The 15930-nt window shown below is 34.1% G+C and overlaps 1 protein-coding gene across 1 annotated transcript; it reads left to right on the top strand.

Annotated features, from left to right (window-relative positions):
• The first annotated feature begins 2704 nt into the window (after positions 1–2704).
• LOC146165603 (uncharacterized) lies at positions 2705–14837 on the top strand. Its single transcript, XM_083381783.1, has 12 exons — positions 2705–2792; positions 3119–3190; positions 7194–7296; positions 8635–8731; positions 8801–8870; positions 10023–10143; positions 11267–11332; positions 11570–11625; positions 11691–11793; positions 12160–12232; positions 12753–12843; positions 13718–14837. Exons 1-12 carry the CDS (start codon positions 2705–2707, stop codon positions 14173–14175), a joined length of 1398 nt encoding a protein of 465 aa, XP_083237909.1. The 3' UTR covers positions 14176–14837.
• The last annotated feature ends 1093 nt before the right edge of the window (positions 14838–15930 follow it).

Below are 15930 nucleotides of genomic sequence, written 5' to 3'. Positions count from 1 at the left end.
TTAAAACACGTTTTTATCTACAACTATTATAAGTAGAAGTATTTGAAACACTCTCACAAATGCTAAACTAATAAATTGAAGTTGGGCACATGGAAAAGCAACTTTTTTGTAACACGTTTTAACAGTTTCTCATTTACTGATTGACCTTGTGTTTTATTTTAAAATTGTACATCTTTAAACTTGATGATGAAGACAATGCTTAAGTGTTGTTTTGGAATGACCAAAAACTGCTGACTTTGATTTTTACCGAGTATTTTTCTTTATATTTTAATTCTTTAAAGAACCTTACAAACCATTAACATTTATACCAGCGGTTCCCCAAACTGGGGTCCGCGGACCAACTGGGGTCCGTACAACAGTTTCAGAGGGTCCGCAAGGAGAGTTAGTCTTTAATTTTTTAAACATTAGTCATTAGCGAATCTTTTTAAACATTAGAATTATGCTATATTTAAAACATTTTTAGTCTTCAGTTATGCTTTATTATTAGATAATATAGCGTGTTTGTTGATGTCTCTTGTGACATCATAAAGCATATAATAGGCTGAACTACCTGCTATCAGCGAATCGTTCGCATTAGTTAGAAAGAATCGTGACTGCACTAGTGTACTATAAGAAACATGGGTCGACTGACCCTTGAATTTTTATATAAGTTTGACAAGCGCTGGTTTATGCCGAATGTGGTAAGCTCAATTGAGAATTTGCATATTGCTTGACAAACAGCATAATGCCTTAGGCCCTTAGGCGGTATAACTAATACCGGTTTATACTTCATTTTTAACTGCCAATTTTGAAACAACTTAGATTGTATAATGAATGTATGATGAATTGCGAGTACGAGTTTGATTCGTTTTACCTCAAAAATTGCGTTAAAAACGTCTTTAAAGTGAATTGTCAACTATAAACAATGTTTATTGAAGGTTTTGTTATTTTTTAAGTTCCTAAATGTTATGAAGATTAAACCGTAACTTTAAACTTAAATGTTGCAGATTTTAGTTTATTTACTTTTTCTATACCGATATAAATTAACATTTCGTCAAGCTTTCCTAAAACAATTCTTTTAAAACAACGTTTAATGTTACTATTCATATACAAAGTACTAATTAATAAACATTATTTACTCTAACAAGTTGTTCATGTTGGAGAAGTATATTGAAGGTTCTTGTTTTCATTCTCCATAATAAAATCCTTCCTAGGAGTTATAGATGAACAATTTCTTCAAAAATCACAAACAATATTGAGCCGACAAAAGGAATCACGTAGATTCCTTCAAGATGTATGTATGGATGTATGTGTATATAGTAGGAGGTAGGCTAGCTCGGCCGTCGACTGGATATGGTTTCGTGTGACAAATAATTTCATGATCGTCTTGCCCGAGGCATGTGATGTGCTTTCGCTCCAATCGTCACCAAACTTGCGGTGGTTTTTGTCAGTCAGCCTTTTGGTGTACAACGCACCAGTACACGAAGTACATCGCTCTGTCTGATCTCGACTTTACAGTTCAGTTTGTACAGTTCTGTCAGTGCAGTACAGTAAGACGTATACAGACTTAATAGCTGTGTTTTATTCCAAAGAAATTCTCTTACTCACCAAAAGTTTTTAATGAGTAGAAGAAGATTTAGAACTGCAACTGAATTATAAACTTGAAATTTTCGTAGCAAAGCAGATGTCTGTTTTTAGTGAGAAGGGAAATTTTAGGAAGAGTTAGAATTACAAACGAGTTACGAACTTGAAACATTTGACAACTTTTACAAGAATGTTTTAAGGTGTTAAACAATTTCTACTGTAAATACCTTTAAAGGTAACACCTTTGAAAACACTGATTGGGATTTGCCTTACGAGGCCACAGATTTAGAGACCTTTTAGTTTGAGAAGGTAAGTGGTTCCAACAAATTTGAACGGAATTCGGTAGAGATAATCTTACTATTCAAATTAACTGTGGAATCGGATATTGGTGCCGGGAGAAATGTAAAAAGCATCGCACGGCACAAAAACAATTTTAAGATTAATATCAATGTAGTTGAAATCAGTTCGAGGATAACCTTAAGAAAATACGACTGAGAATAATAAACCCTATACGGAAATATTATAATTGAATAAAGAGATATTTGACATTCAAACTGCTACTCCGTACTTCAAAACAATTTTAAACTTACTACGTTTCCGTACAACTACTTTTCTCAAAAAAGTACATATAATAATAATATTGTTTGAAAGCGAAGTTTGACTCCATGCACTAAATTTAAAGCGTTTCACAGATTGTTATTGTTAGCGTTCAAAGCAGCTTCTATAGAGAAACACCTAGACCCGCCCACAATTATCCCAGCACAAACAAAAACAAAGCCTATTGTTGCGTCACACAAGGATTAACCTTCAAGAAACTAGCCATTGTTGAGGTTGGTGAAAATGAAAGCTCAAACAAGAAAAATAAGCATGTTACACCGCAAAGTCGTTTTAATCCCCTCGTTTTGTGACAAACCCGGGTTTCCTAAACAGTTTAAGCTCCTGTAAGATGATGTGACAGGTTTTAACCAAGCTGCAGTTGACGTTAAGGCGTTGGGAAATGGTAAACTCGATTTTCTCTAGCATTACACTTTTTCAAGGAAACAATTCTAACAAAATATCAAATATTATGAATCTATAAGGTGTAGTTTGTTTTGAATAACTATGCTTTATTTTTATCGTTTTTTAGATATGTTCTTTTAACATGGCAACATTTATTCAAATATTATGCTTAAGTTTGTTTGTTACGTCACTGGAAGCATTGAGTCGTCACAAACGAGCTGGAGGGAGAGGTATTTTTAGACCTTTGTTTAAAATTAACAAAAACTTACAGATATTGTCGACATTAAAATATTATAAAATATTTTTCATTTGATATACAAATCAGTAAAAATATTACAAAACAAAACCTTAAGAATTAAGACATACATTACTTAAAAAGTGTACTCAAGCAGACAAAAAGAACTACTTTGCTTAAAATTTTTAAACCTAAAAGTTTTATAAGGTTTAAATGGGTTAAATGATGGACTTAAAAGTACTGCTGTAAAGTGCTTCGTATAAACATTATTTAAAACGTAACTTACCACATGTTTAATTGTTGAATTCTACTTTCTTTCAGTTGACATTGTCAGTCGGATTCAAGCTCCAAAGCGGTTGCGCAATGGGGAAACTCACCAACCCCCACCAGGATGTAAGTGATTGTTACTATTTGAATTTTTCCTGTCCGCTTTCTGGTAATAATTTACAGTGTTAAAAGAGCTTGACTTAAGTCACCGATTTTAAATGACTTTACTTGACTTAGGTGGTTTCGGTAAAATGATTTGACTAAATTCTGTTGGAAAAATCACTTGACGTGGACAAGTAATGGAGTGACTTGGGTTGAAATGAAGTGTTTTCGTTTAACATTTTTAAAATTGACTGATTTATCTTAACTCATGCATATAAAACAATCAGCTTGTTATACATGTTTGTTGTACTTTGTCGAGGTATTTCTCATAATTCGACGAGTTTAACTATTTTTAAAGTTTAACATTTGATCTTCATATCAATGACTTGATTTAAGTCATTTCAAAATAACTTTGCCATCCTACCAAAGCGTATATTACTACGTTGATATAAGAGGACATTTTTTGCTTATAATCGGTATTTACTGGTTGGGTACACGCCCCTTTGTGACGTCATAGCTTTACAGCACATATTCATTCCAGCCAGAAAGTTAAGTTGTCATCCTTCGAAAAATCGCAAACATTAGCTTCAAAACAATTTAAATCAATTTTAACTCAAGGCTTGTTTCTAAATATGTTAAATTTTGAACAGGGCTAACAAACACAATGACAGTTGGAGGTTAATAGCTGCGAAAATACCCCACGTTTAATGAGTCATATAAGGATACAGCTCAACGAAAAACAAACAAGGCCAAGTTAGAGCAAAAGGCTAAGTCGGGGCATGGGTCTGAAACCAGGTCGAGATTTGCTCTATAATCATCAGGTGTGCTGCGTAGGCTGCCAAGTTCAAATCACCGGTTTGCTGTACGTAGGCCCGCTAAACATGGGCCGTATTAAGTGGCTGCTGGTCGTAATTTGAAATTTCCGGGCGCTGACTGGAGTATTGTCAACCTTGACTGAACTTGTGAGGAAATGTTTGGAGGATGTTAAGTTTATAGCTGCGAGCGATAAACGTGAGGTTTCGATTTGTGGGTGTGTCACTACTGTAGTTCGTCGATCATTAAAACAAGTTGAAGAAATATTTGGGGTTCTCTCACCTTTCCTTAATCTTCTGAAACTAGTTTAAATGTCGTATCCTTCAATATATAAATGTTAGTATTTATATACTCATGCCGAAAAACAAAAAAATATATACACTTACGCCCAAATCTAATAAAGGTTAGTTAACCAGGTTAGTTAACCTTTATTTAACAAGCTTAGAGTTAGGTTTATTGGCCAGTTTGGCACATTACTTGATGCTCAACTATCCTTATAACAACACAATTCTATAGTCCCTTTTAAATACAGAAGACACTTGCATACTACGTATACCGCAACAATTGAGGGTTTTCGAACCGTCATTTTTCTTTTGACCCTTACATGATTTAAATGTTCCATTTTTAACTAGACTATGGAATAAAAATAAAAACTTTTTCTAAAACGCAATTTTTACAGTAAAAATATATTGTTTTTAAGCTGCTTTATATCAGGCATCTTAAAAGTAATATACAAGTGGTTTACCTTATTAAAAATTAGACATAATTTTTATTTAAACAAAGTATTTTGGCTTAATATTTCATAACCTAAATTGGTCAAAGTAGAAATATTTAATCAAAGTTTATTTCTACCAGCAAGCATTTTATTTATATGTGAAACCCTATCTTCGTTTATGATTTTAATGGCAATAAACGAAGTAACAACACACCTGAAAAGCCTTTAATGATCTTGATTACAAACCACTGAAAACCTAGACGGGATATTGAAATATATAGCCTATGTATTGAGATAATCTCACATAAATGGAAGGTTGGGTGTTTCAACAGATGGCCAAGGCAATTTTCGGATTACTCTGCCCCTTAAGGCTTTAACGTTTGGTAATTTAAGGGAAGATCTTGTGTATTCAAGGAGACGTCTCAGCAAACCGGTTTCATGGCGTAGCCGAGTGAACTTCACGCGTTTATAAACGGATTAAAATGGGCGGGATATTGAGCTTTCAACAAACATTCAACACCTGCAAATCCAGTAGAATAAGTTGATAAAATATATTAAAACAGCAAGCACAGATTACTACTCATCACGCGAACCTGAAAAGTTTGGCATTAATATAAAATAAACAAACTTGTCAAGGCCTGTACATTGCTAGTTAAATATTAACAAGATCTTTTGCAACGTTCTAATAAAAAAGTTTAGTTTTGTTTTTTTATGATTGACATTCAGTCCAAAAAGTGATTTATAATCACTTTATGATTTAAAATAGGTTTTGTAAAAGTTCGACAGTTTTTCAACTTAGCTTTGGAGCAAAGATTTATAATAGACTCTTAAGAAAAATTTAAGTCGATACTTTATTGCAAATATGCAAGCTCGAATTTCACTGTTTTTTTTTAATTAAAATCCAGTGGCAACAACAAGTTTATCCCACAAAGTTCGGTGTCACGAAGAGTGAAACATTATACACAAAAATGTTACTTTGGTTAAACAATTGCGTCTAACCTTTTGGAGAAGGTTGTTATATCACAAGTAATAGAGGAGCTCGGTATCTTGCTGTATACCTTTTCCACATAGACGTTGCCCGGTTAAACGATAAGATCTGATCGTCACTTTATGCCCGGGGCTTTCAACAAACTGAACAAACTTGTGCTGACAAAATTGTTCGACTGGTTGGCATCAATTTGAAAGAAATGAAGAGATTTCAAAAGCTTATGTATTGGTATTAAACACATGAGAAACTATATGTTAAGATGCAACGTTTTTATGGGTGTGATAAAACTGGCAATTGCAGAACAAGAACATTACAAAGTAAAACACATTTCGTCCTGAACAAAACTGGCTACAAGAATATATTTTTGATATTGCAAACAAATGGAATTAAAGAGTGTAACAAATAGGTGAATAGGTCCTCTTTGATGTCCCAACTAAGCCAACAGTTGATAAAAATTCGAATAAATGTTGTAAAAAGCGATTTTAGTTTCAAAGCAGACTCTTTTAACAATGCATGATTGTGAATCAAGTATTTTTACATGGTACTTGTCATCAAAATACCTAATTGAGGATATTCATCATAACATTCGAAAATCATATTCAAATGCGTGTTGAAACCAAGTTTTTAACACCAACGCAACCCAAAAGCTGTTTAAAGACGTTATACCAAATAAACAATACGTTATTGCCCCTGAGAAATACAAAAGAAAGTTGGTTTGCCAATCGACTTGTTAGTTTACATGTAGATCAGGACTTACAACCAAACCACAACCGGTAAAATAAAACAACGCGTGTTTGAACGTCAGCGAGTGTCATACTATTTACGTTTTGTGTCTTGTAAATCAAATTTCTTCGTTTGGGATTACAAACAATAACAATTTGGGTAATTGGTTTATTGAGAAAAAAGTTTAAAAAGAATAAATGAAATATAATAGCAACAGTTGTTTGTTTTCCATTTTGAGGCGTTTAAATGACAATATCAATTTTCCACGCATCAACTTAATGAGCAACTGGTTCTTTTATACTTTGTCTGTTTCCATCAACATTTTTTGTTAATGAGGTTTAAAACCTGATGAAGCGGGATTTATGTTCTTGGTTAGAAAATAACTTAATAGGGAATAACTGAACTAACATACATTGCTTGTTTTTTAATTGGGCTTCTATATTTTAATATATCATATACCAGCTTTAAATTCCTCGACCACCAAGGTTTATTTAATTTTAGTTTTTATTTTGTCCACTAAAATCTATTTGGAATGTCGGTCCTGGTGTAATAAGATAACTAACGGATATTGTTGATAAGTTAGTTAAACGCAATATCATATTACCTATCAAATTACTTTAAAAGCCCAATCTAACAAAGTCTTTAACACCTCAATCTAGCAATATTACATCGTTTAAACAATTTGGTCAAATTACATTGTTTAAATCGTTTAAAATTGAACAGTAATCGTCTTTACCGACATCCTATATCATGAAAATTGCAACCAAAATTATTTTGCTGTTATGCAGGGGCACATTGTATACACAAAATATCTGCCACAATGCAATGGAGAATGATTAGCTCCTTGGATCTCGGCTCAGTGCTCACAACGCAATATCAATGCACGTGGTTGTAAGTAAACATTTCTGTTTTTGTTAATAAAAACAAATAAACCAGACTTGTGATTTTTGATTATAATTCTTTTACACATACGTTTCTTTGTCGTTAATTTGTCTCAGTAAACCAGCTTTGAATTGGATTTTCTTATATTTATTCGTAAAACTATTTTAAACGTTTGTTTTTTTTAAAGTGAACAAAGATGTATTTAAAAACGTTCACAAAAAGCTATTTAATTCTGTTTAGACTTTGATATTCATTCTATGCCTACGTACAACCTCATCTTAGGATTTATTCGAAATATTCAAAATGATACCTATACGTCTTTATGGACTTTGATACACATTTTTCGCTTTGTTTACGTTTTCGAAATCAAATAATAATTTAACAACTGAAAGCATTGTCATGTTTATTGTCCATTCCGTCTTTGTCGCGTCACAGATAAGCAAACAATGCATTTTAAATTGGCACCTGTGTCAGGTGGTCTGCAACGTGTACGGCAAAGAACGTGCTCTCTGTGACGACATAATCCATAAAACCGTTCCACAATGAGTTTCGAAGCGTCACAACGCGATAATCTACATTTCCTTCCTCTTAACAACACAAATACATAATGTCAGGGGTATTCCCGAGATAATCAGTGGTTATTTCAGCTTTAGAAGAATTTGTGGTTCCTAAAGAAAGGAAACGATTTTATTCCCACGAGAAAAACAATTTCTTCTAAACGCTTTACCTAATTCTATTTAAATAAGACAAAGACGGTGCTTTCAGGAGCGAAACATGTGTATCATATAATATCCAAACAACTGGTTTGGTTTACTAAGTTCTGTACTTAGTTTAATTGTTAACTTTTCACCTGCTTCAATTTATTTCATGCATTGTTATTCTTTCGTTTGGCCCATTCTTAACCCACTCTCATTAATAACGTATAAAGGGTGTTTTATATCAAGTTTGTGTGTTAAATTAAACCGGGTGTGCCTAATTTGAAACATAATGTAAAACTTAATTTGCCGTGTTGGAAACTTAAGAATTAAAATAAAAAGTGTTTAAATTGAAAGAATATTTTGAATAAAGTTTTAAATAAGCTGCTGTTAAAGCAAAACAATTGCTTACTTCAACAGGTTTGTATAACATACTTGATAAAATCAACCAATTTGCTTTTATTAGCTTACATGTTTTGGTTTTAAGTAACATTTCCATGTTGTACATTTTATTACATACTAAGTTATGGAAACTCTTGTATCAGCAAGTTTGCATAAGAGCAGCAATGATATAAAACACCTTTTTGTAATAGGATTCAGCTCGTTCAAAAAACAAAAACAATTGAAAGAAAATGAGTGTTTTCTCATTTAGGTTGCAAACAGACACTCCCGGCATGAAATTAAAGATTGCCATTCAGAAACTCGATCTTGGAAACCCGTCTGCTTCGACCTGCAGTCAGTTTCTAGAGGTTAGATATTTCTCAGGTCTTGGGTTCGAATCCCAGTGCAGCCATTTTAATGCAAACCGTTGTTTTCAGATGATTGATCACGGAAAAACCCAGGGAAGATTTTGCAAGCAAAATATTCCGGGAGACTATGTTTCAATTGGTAAGAAAAATGTCGAATGAATAAACTAAAATTTAGCATATGCATATTGAGGAAGATGTGTTTTGTTTCTTTTACTAGCCTACAACATGTTTTTTTTCAACTTTACACAACCGTAAAATAACTCTACCACGAAAAACAAAAACTAGTTAACTAATCTTTCTTAAACAATACACAAGTATCATTTTTTTGTTAAACCATACAACTGTTATTCCATCAACGGAAAGAATTAATAACGTTTTTCAAACGTGCTTTCCCCTTAAAACCTTCTGAATGTTTCAAAGTTTTAATTTCTAAGAAGGTAGAATGAGTTTTTAGTGGTGTTTCCAAGGGTGTCTTTTTACTGCTGTATTAGTTCGATGCTTAAATTTAAAAAAAAACTTTTTTGGCTTTTCTAAACAAATCCTTACCATGACAAATTGCTATGGCGTTTACAATCAATGCGTTGCTTTAAGCGGGAATCGACCCAGTGCGTAATAATTATTGCCGGCTTGTGGTATACACACTACACAGCTGCATTTAACCACCCAAATTCTCCTTTAACCACCCAAATCAGTGTTTCTCTTTTTAGTTGCTTAAAACTAGATGATTTTTTCCATTTGTTGTAAAATTCTCCATTTGTAGAAATATTCCGAAGAGTTATGATTCGTCCACTTAGCTTAAAGCTTTATCATGTTAATATATGCTGTGATACCATCTCAGGTCCATGTGAACCAAACAAATTATCTAAAGTTCGCATAGTAAAGCGGTCTCTGCCTAATTGCACTGCACATGTTACATGGTTTGAATTGTTTTAGAACACTTACTGCACAACATACTTTGTGCGTTTGATCATTTTTAAACTTTTTTAGTTTTCCCAAAATTTGCGGTTTTAAGTTTAATAAAAGCTTTATGAAAATAAACTTAGAGAGGTTGCTTTAGATTCAGCAGTTTTAGGCCTTTCTACATTTGTTTGAAACCCCAGGAAATCAATACCTAGTGACCGTTTAAGAAAAAAATTCAGCTGTCCAAATTTTAAATAAAAATTAGCTGTTTTTGTTCGAAACTATTTAGTAGCCAATGAAGCGTCTAAGATATTTACATGGCATCCCAAGGTACACCGAACCTATGTTCCGTTTAAATAAACCAACTTACCTGCTTACATTGTGAACGAAGGCAAACAGGTCAGAATCGACATCCAAGGCGACGACGCCCTCTCGCGGTTGGTTCGTCAGCGGAAAAATCCCTTCGTGGTGAGCTACAAAGCTGTGTCTGGTCAAGAGACCTCGGGATTCAGGTAATATCACTACATCGAGTGGCTGAAATACAGGTTATACTATTAGGATAAAGCAAAGGTGAAAAATAAGAACTTTGTTTTATAAGTACGAAGTAACTTTGTTTAGTTTTTATTAAGATTAACGGCTATTCCAAAAAGGTCGAGTAGATTCGACATTATCTTGATTAAGACTTGATAATAAATAACAAAGTCAAAAAGGTCGAGTAGATTGATGAACGGCTATCTTTAATGGTGCAATCCTATTTAAAAAAAAAACTATTTTTCCACTACGACTTTTGTTTACAACAACATGTTAGATTTTGTAAATGCCGACAAACAATTCGATTATTCGTCGTTATTTTGAGTTATAAAAGCCTTGAACTTTCTCGATTATAACATTTTGGCGATTTAGGTGCAATCTATGTAACTATGGGACTGGAAGGCTTATTGTTTTTAATAAGCTTTATTAAATTAAAATGCTTTATCAGGTCATACATTATAAGGTCACAGTTTTTTAATAAAGCACAGTTCGGAATAAAACCAAAATAGGTCTAATACCTAATTGTCGTAAAAAAGTCCTAAACCCATCGGAATAACCCCTACATTGCCAGAATCAGGCCTATGCAACATGCTACCGAACGTCAAATCCCACCCGTAAGTACATCACTACCTCCTTAATAATTTCAACCCTAACCCATTTTTCAACCCCACCCATTACCCACTAATAACCCAAAAACAGGACCAAAACATCCGGCGCCAACAACGCGGCTCCCTATCCACGCAATTTAAACTAGGGCGTCTAAACGTTGGCACCAAAACGGCCGATGCCAGACCGACGGTCCCCGATCGTCCCATCTCCTCTACCTACAGTTTTAAGTGTTATTTTGGCCTTTTAGGCTCGGTGGTATTAGGACTTGTTCCGACCGTTTATGTACATTTTATATTCCGACAGGTTTATGTCTTATTCAGACGATTAAGTTCTTATTCCGTCGTGGGTATTACTGCGTATTTGGCTTTATTAGGTCGTTGGTCCTAATACTTTCGTCCTATAGATTTTTCTGCTTTAGATATTATTGTGTGTACCCCTTTAGGTATTATTTTGTTTTCCCCTTTTACCCTCTAATGTTTTCTTACTTTACAAAAGAAAAATGACTTCCAAGCCTAAGGAGTACGACCGATACCACATTCCAACTAACAAAGGAAAAAATAGGTAAAATATAGGATTGCAAGTGTCAGCTCTACTGCTAAAAGTTTAACACAGAGATAAACTACCTTTATTACCATACTAACAAAAACAATTTTGATTTTTCTCTACTAACAAAACCATTTTAGAGATAATAACTACTGTTGTAGCGTATAATTTGACTTAAAATTGTTGAAATGTGAAGTTGTCCAGCATTATTTGTTTGTCAATTTATTCATAACACATTTAATTAAATACTTACAGATCTGGCATGGGGACCGGAGACAACCGCTACAAAAACGGAAACAAGGATTCAAAAGGTAAATTGTTTTCAACCGTTGTTACGTCACAGCTTACGTTTTTACGTCAACAATGGTGTTTGTAGACGAAACAAAGGCGGAAGGAGGCCTGTCGATGCCGCAGATGGTTGCCATCATAGTTTGCAGTCTCATTGTAGCACTTTTTATCCTCTCACTCATAGTTTGGAGGTAAGGACTGTTATTTTGGTGGTGATAAAACTAGGGGTTGTGGCGATTAGATCGATTATAACTTTATTTTTACAGTGGTTCCAATTTTTTTTTTGTGGACGCCCTTTATATTTTTAGTAATATTGAAGGGCTTTATCAATTCTAAAACAAAACAAATAAAAATAAAAAACGATGCAATAGTAACTCCTACAGTTCACAAGCGGTTCATCATAAATTTTAAAGATGTTACGCAGGACTCTTTACAATTTTCTAACGAACTGTTAATACCTACCAGTTCTACCATTATTGTACAGTGTCACAGGCCAAAGACTAGTCCAGTTTGTTTCGCTATGTTTTTCGCCTTTAAAGCATGCAAGCTTTTCTCAGGTGCTGTTGTGATACAGCGAAACGAGATCATGACGAAGATGAAGAAAAAACGAGCGAGAAGAAAGGATACCCGGTCAGTTGTCAATTAAGTTAATCTCGAAAAACAGAAACTATTGAAATAACTTTTTTTTATATTGAAATAAACATTGTGCGTTGTTTTACATCCACTATAGGCTAATGTGTTTGATTTTTTTCTCCAAATGAATTGTATATTATACCGCGATCAATATGTTTGACTTAACGCCCTAATTTAAATGATATCACTTCAACGTAAAGTGGGCTTATTTTGATATTTTGTATAATTTATCGGCGTTTCACTCATATATTTTTAAAATTGCCAAGTTACAAATTTAAAAGCACAACAATTTCCAAGCCATACGTTGGCCTGCACAGAAACTTTTGCTAGAGGCCGACAATGAATTTTAATTTTCGTTTAACGTCACTTGAAAAAAAACACAAACAACACAGCATTTACCTTGGCAGGGAACGTTGTAAAACAAATGGCAAATTTTCTATTTGGTAATTTTTTTTGTCTTTACTAATTATTTTATTGTATTGTAACAAAACAAGTGTTTATTGCTTTGGTCTGACAGATTCAATCCTACCCGTTGCCAGGCAACGAGATGATCATTGCGTCAGAAGTGGTGGCGCGTCCCTTCAGAGCAAGCAAGTCGACGTCTTCAGGTAATTGTGACATCACAAAATGGAAAAAAATATTAAACAATAGTAGGCCTAATCGGGATGCAACAGATTGCTAATAATGTGGCTTACATGACCGCTTATCACCTTAGCATACAGTTTTGTTATCGCAGTTACGGGATCGCTATTATTAGAAAGTCTAGCAGAAACCGTACAAGTGTAAATTATAAAAAAAAGTTTATTTTTGTTCGTTATGAATAAAAATTTTTAAAAGCCCGATACAGATAACAATAAAGACAACACCATAACTGTAATTTGCTTAATAAAGTGTCATCATTTACGCTTACATATGATCGCGTTTTTTTTTTGTTTAAACCCACAATCCTTTACATTTCCAAACCAGAGAAAAAAATCTAATTTAGCATTTCTATAAATTTATGTAACTTCGATTTCTCAAAAGGTAAAAACGCTACTGGACAAACTTGCCAATGAGTGTACCAACAACCAAAGATCACATTTACCAAGAGATAATTAAATTCAAACTAGTGGTCCTCTTATACTATTTCAAAACGCTAAAAATGTTTTCTTTGAAATCAAAAAATGAACAAAAACAGGTCAGTAATACAGTCATAACCCAAATCATGTCATCAACAATATTTCATAGTAGTTCAGTTATTCTAGAAAATATTTAAGATCTTCATTACAACCTTTAACTAGCTGACCGTTTTAAAAACTCCAAAAATTGAAAAACACTAAATTTGCATTATTACCATCTTGCTAATCAACTGATTAACTTATATCAACAACAGGTTCTATTTTGCAAAAACAGGTAAATTCAATTTAGTAGTCCTCTCCAATTATTTCATAGCGCTAAAAATACTAAATCAAGCAATGTAGTCAACAACCTATTCTAACACAGGCCACATTTCACACGAGAGTCACCTGGAGAAAAAGCCCCTAAACGGGAACCCGAAAAGCAAGCGAAGTTCGCGCCAAAATTCGAAAGAAACCAAGAACAACAACCGACCAATGGAAAGCCGCCGTCGCAAGCCACGTGATCACAAAAAGCGCGAAAAACTCGACGAAAACGAACGACGTCACAAAGAAGACAAAAAGGATTCGCGCGAGCGTCGCCAGAGAAAGGAGGTGGCCGAGATTATGACGTCACCAGCACGGCGTCATCGCAAAAGCGGCGACAAGGAGGGTCGGAAGTCACGTGACCGCAAAAAGAGCGTCGAATACGAACGTCACAATCGCGCTCGACCGCGAAAATCAAAACGCGATCGCTCGGGAAAACGTGATTCGAGCAAATCCAAAAAGAAACGAGAAAAATCGAGGCAGAGCAAAGAAAACCCGACTTATAAACGTCACGGTTAAGTTTGCTGCTGATTTGACTGAGTTAGACTTGGACCTGAAGAGGCTGGCCCAGTTCCGAAGGTCGCCGGTTCGAATTCCGGGTGTTTCTCTTGGGATACGAGAAAAGAGAAAGACTGCAGATCTGAACAATGCTTGTAAAGTAAATGCGAATAATGCGAGTTGTATGTTTGCTATGCGTTTTTGTATCTTGTTTGTAAAGAAACTGATATGTTAACCAGTGGTTTCAACTTGAGGACACAGTTTGCTTCCTTAAATTAACTCACGACACCACAAAATTTTAAAACCAACAATGTTAAAAAACACTCTAGAATCGTTTCTTTAATCTAAACTCTAATATTTATATCACTACTAATATAATCACTCCATGTAGGTTTTCCAATTTAAAAAACATGCTTCGCGGGCGAAGGTTGAGAACTACTATGTAAAAGTAAAAACAAACTGTTGTGCACAAAAATGCTGATTTCATGTTTTCACAAATGTCGCAATAAAAACAACATGCTTCAAAAATTACATTTTAATTACCAATGCCTTATATGTTTATAAAAACGCGTGAATATCTAGCCTGAACATTGTCAGCTTGCTCGATCCATTAAACGTTTTGCCGTGATTGATACACAGAAACGTTTACCACATGGTAATTGGTAACAAGTGTGGAAGAAATTAGGTGCAAAGAAGCCTCTGCGTTGGTTAACAAACTTTTTGTATTTCATCGCTGCAACTGCTTTTATATTATTATTAAATTGATTGGTTCAAGCTGCTTAATAACTTGCAGGCAGTGGTGAAAGTTAACATCAATCCTAAGGTTTCACAATGTACCTTCAGTAAATCTCCATCTTGGTAAACAACCTTTCAGATATCGCAGGCAAATTAAACGGTTCGACCAATGTTTGTCAATTGAGCTTAAGAGGATTTAGTTTCATCTTCTTTTAATAATGTTAAAAAATTTACGTTTTTTAAGATATATAATCCCTACATATACCACACAACAGTATAGGGACGGAGTGCAATCTATGTATTTGTTGGCAAATATAGCACGTGGTAAAAAGCATTACAACATAAAGGCAAACAAGAACGTATTAGTTCCATATCTTGAATGTTGCACTTTTTTACAGAAAAGCAGTGTGCTATTTAAACGCTTACAACTGTACCGTTGTTGAGTTTCAGGAAAATATTTGTTCCTTCTTAGGAAAACTAGTTCGACAAACTGTTTCAAACCTGAATCAGTCCACCCTGAATATTACTTTTTGGCAGAAATTTATAGTACTGTGTAGTTTTCTATGCTTTAATGAATGCATATAGTTGAATATAGGTCAGTATATTAACCTTGGGAATAGATTTTCTTTTTTCCGGAAAACTTACTAATTTCAAAACAGAATCAGTCGACCCAGAACACCATTTTCTGACAAAAAAAATTATAGCAATGTGTACGGTAGTTTTGTATGCTTTAATAAATGCATACAGTTTGAATTATGTTTTTCAGGAGTTTGTTAAGCGTAATACCATAAACAAATTTCGGTAGCTATGCTAGGTGATCGGGATGTGCGATAAAAGTATCGCGATAGGATAATGCGACAAAGCCTTCATTCCTTTCGAAAAGTAATTAGGCCTAGAACAATTCCCTACAAAATCGTTTTTAATGTAGAAAATGACGCGTTTGGTCGCAAAACATTGATCGAATTAAATTAGTAATGGGATTGGCACCGAAACGATGGGCGAGTAAAGATAATGACACTTAGCATCGGTTATCGACTCCGA

Source organism: Ascidiella aspersa, chromosome 2, assembly GCF_963924565.1.
Source record: "Ascidiella aspersa chromosome 2, kaAscAspe10.2, whole genome shotgun sequence".
Lineage (NCBI taxonomy): Eukaryota > Metazoa > Chordata > Ascidiacea > Phlebobranchia > Ascidiidae > Ascidiella > Ascidiella aspersa.
The sequence above is the reverse complement of the archived record's forward strand: the minus strand, read 5'-3'. Positions and strand labels throughout refer to the sequence as shown.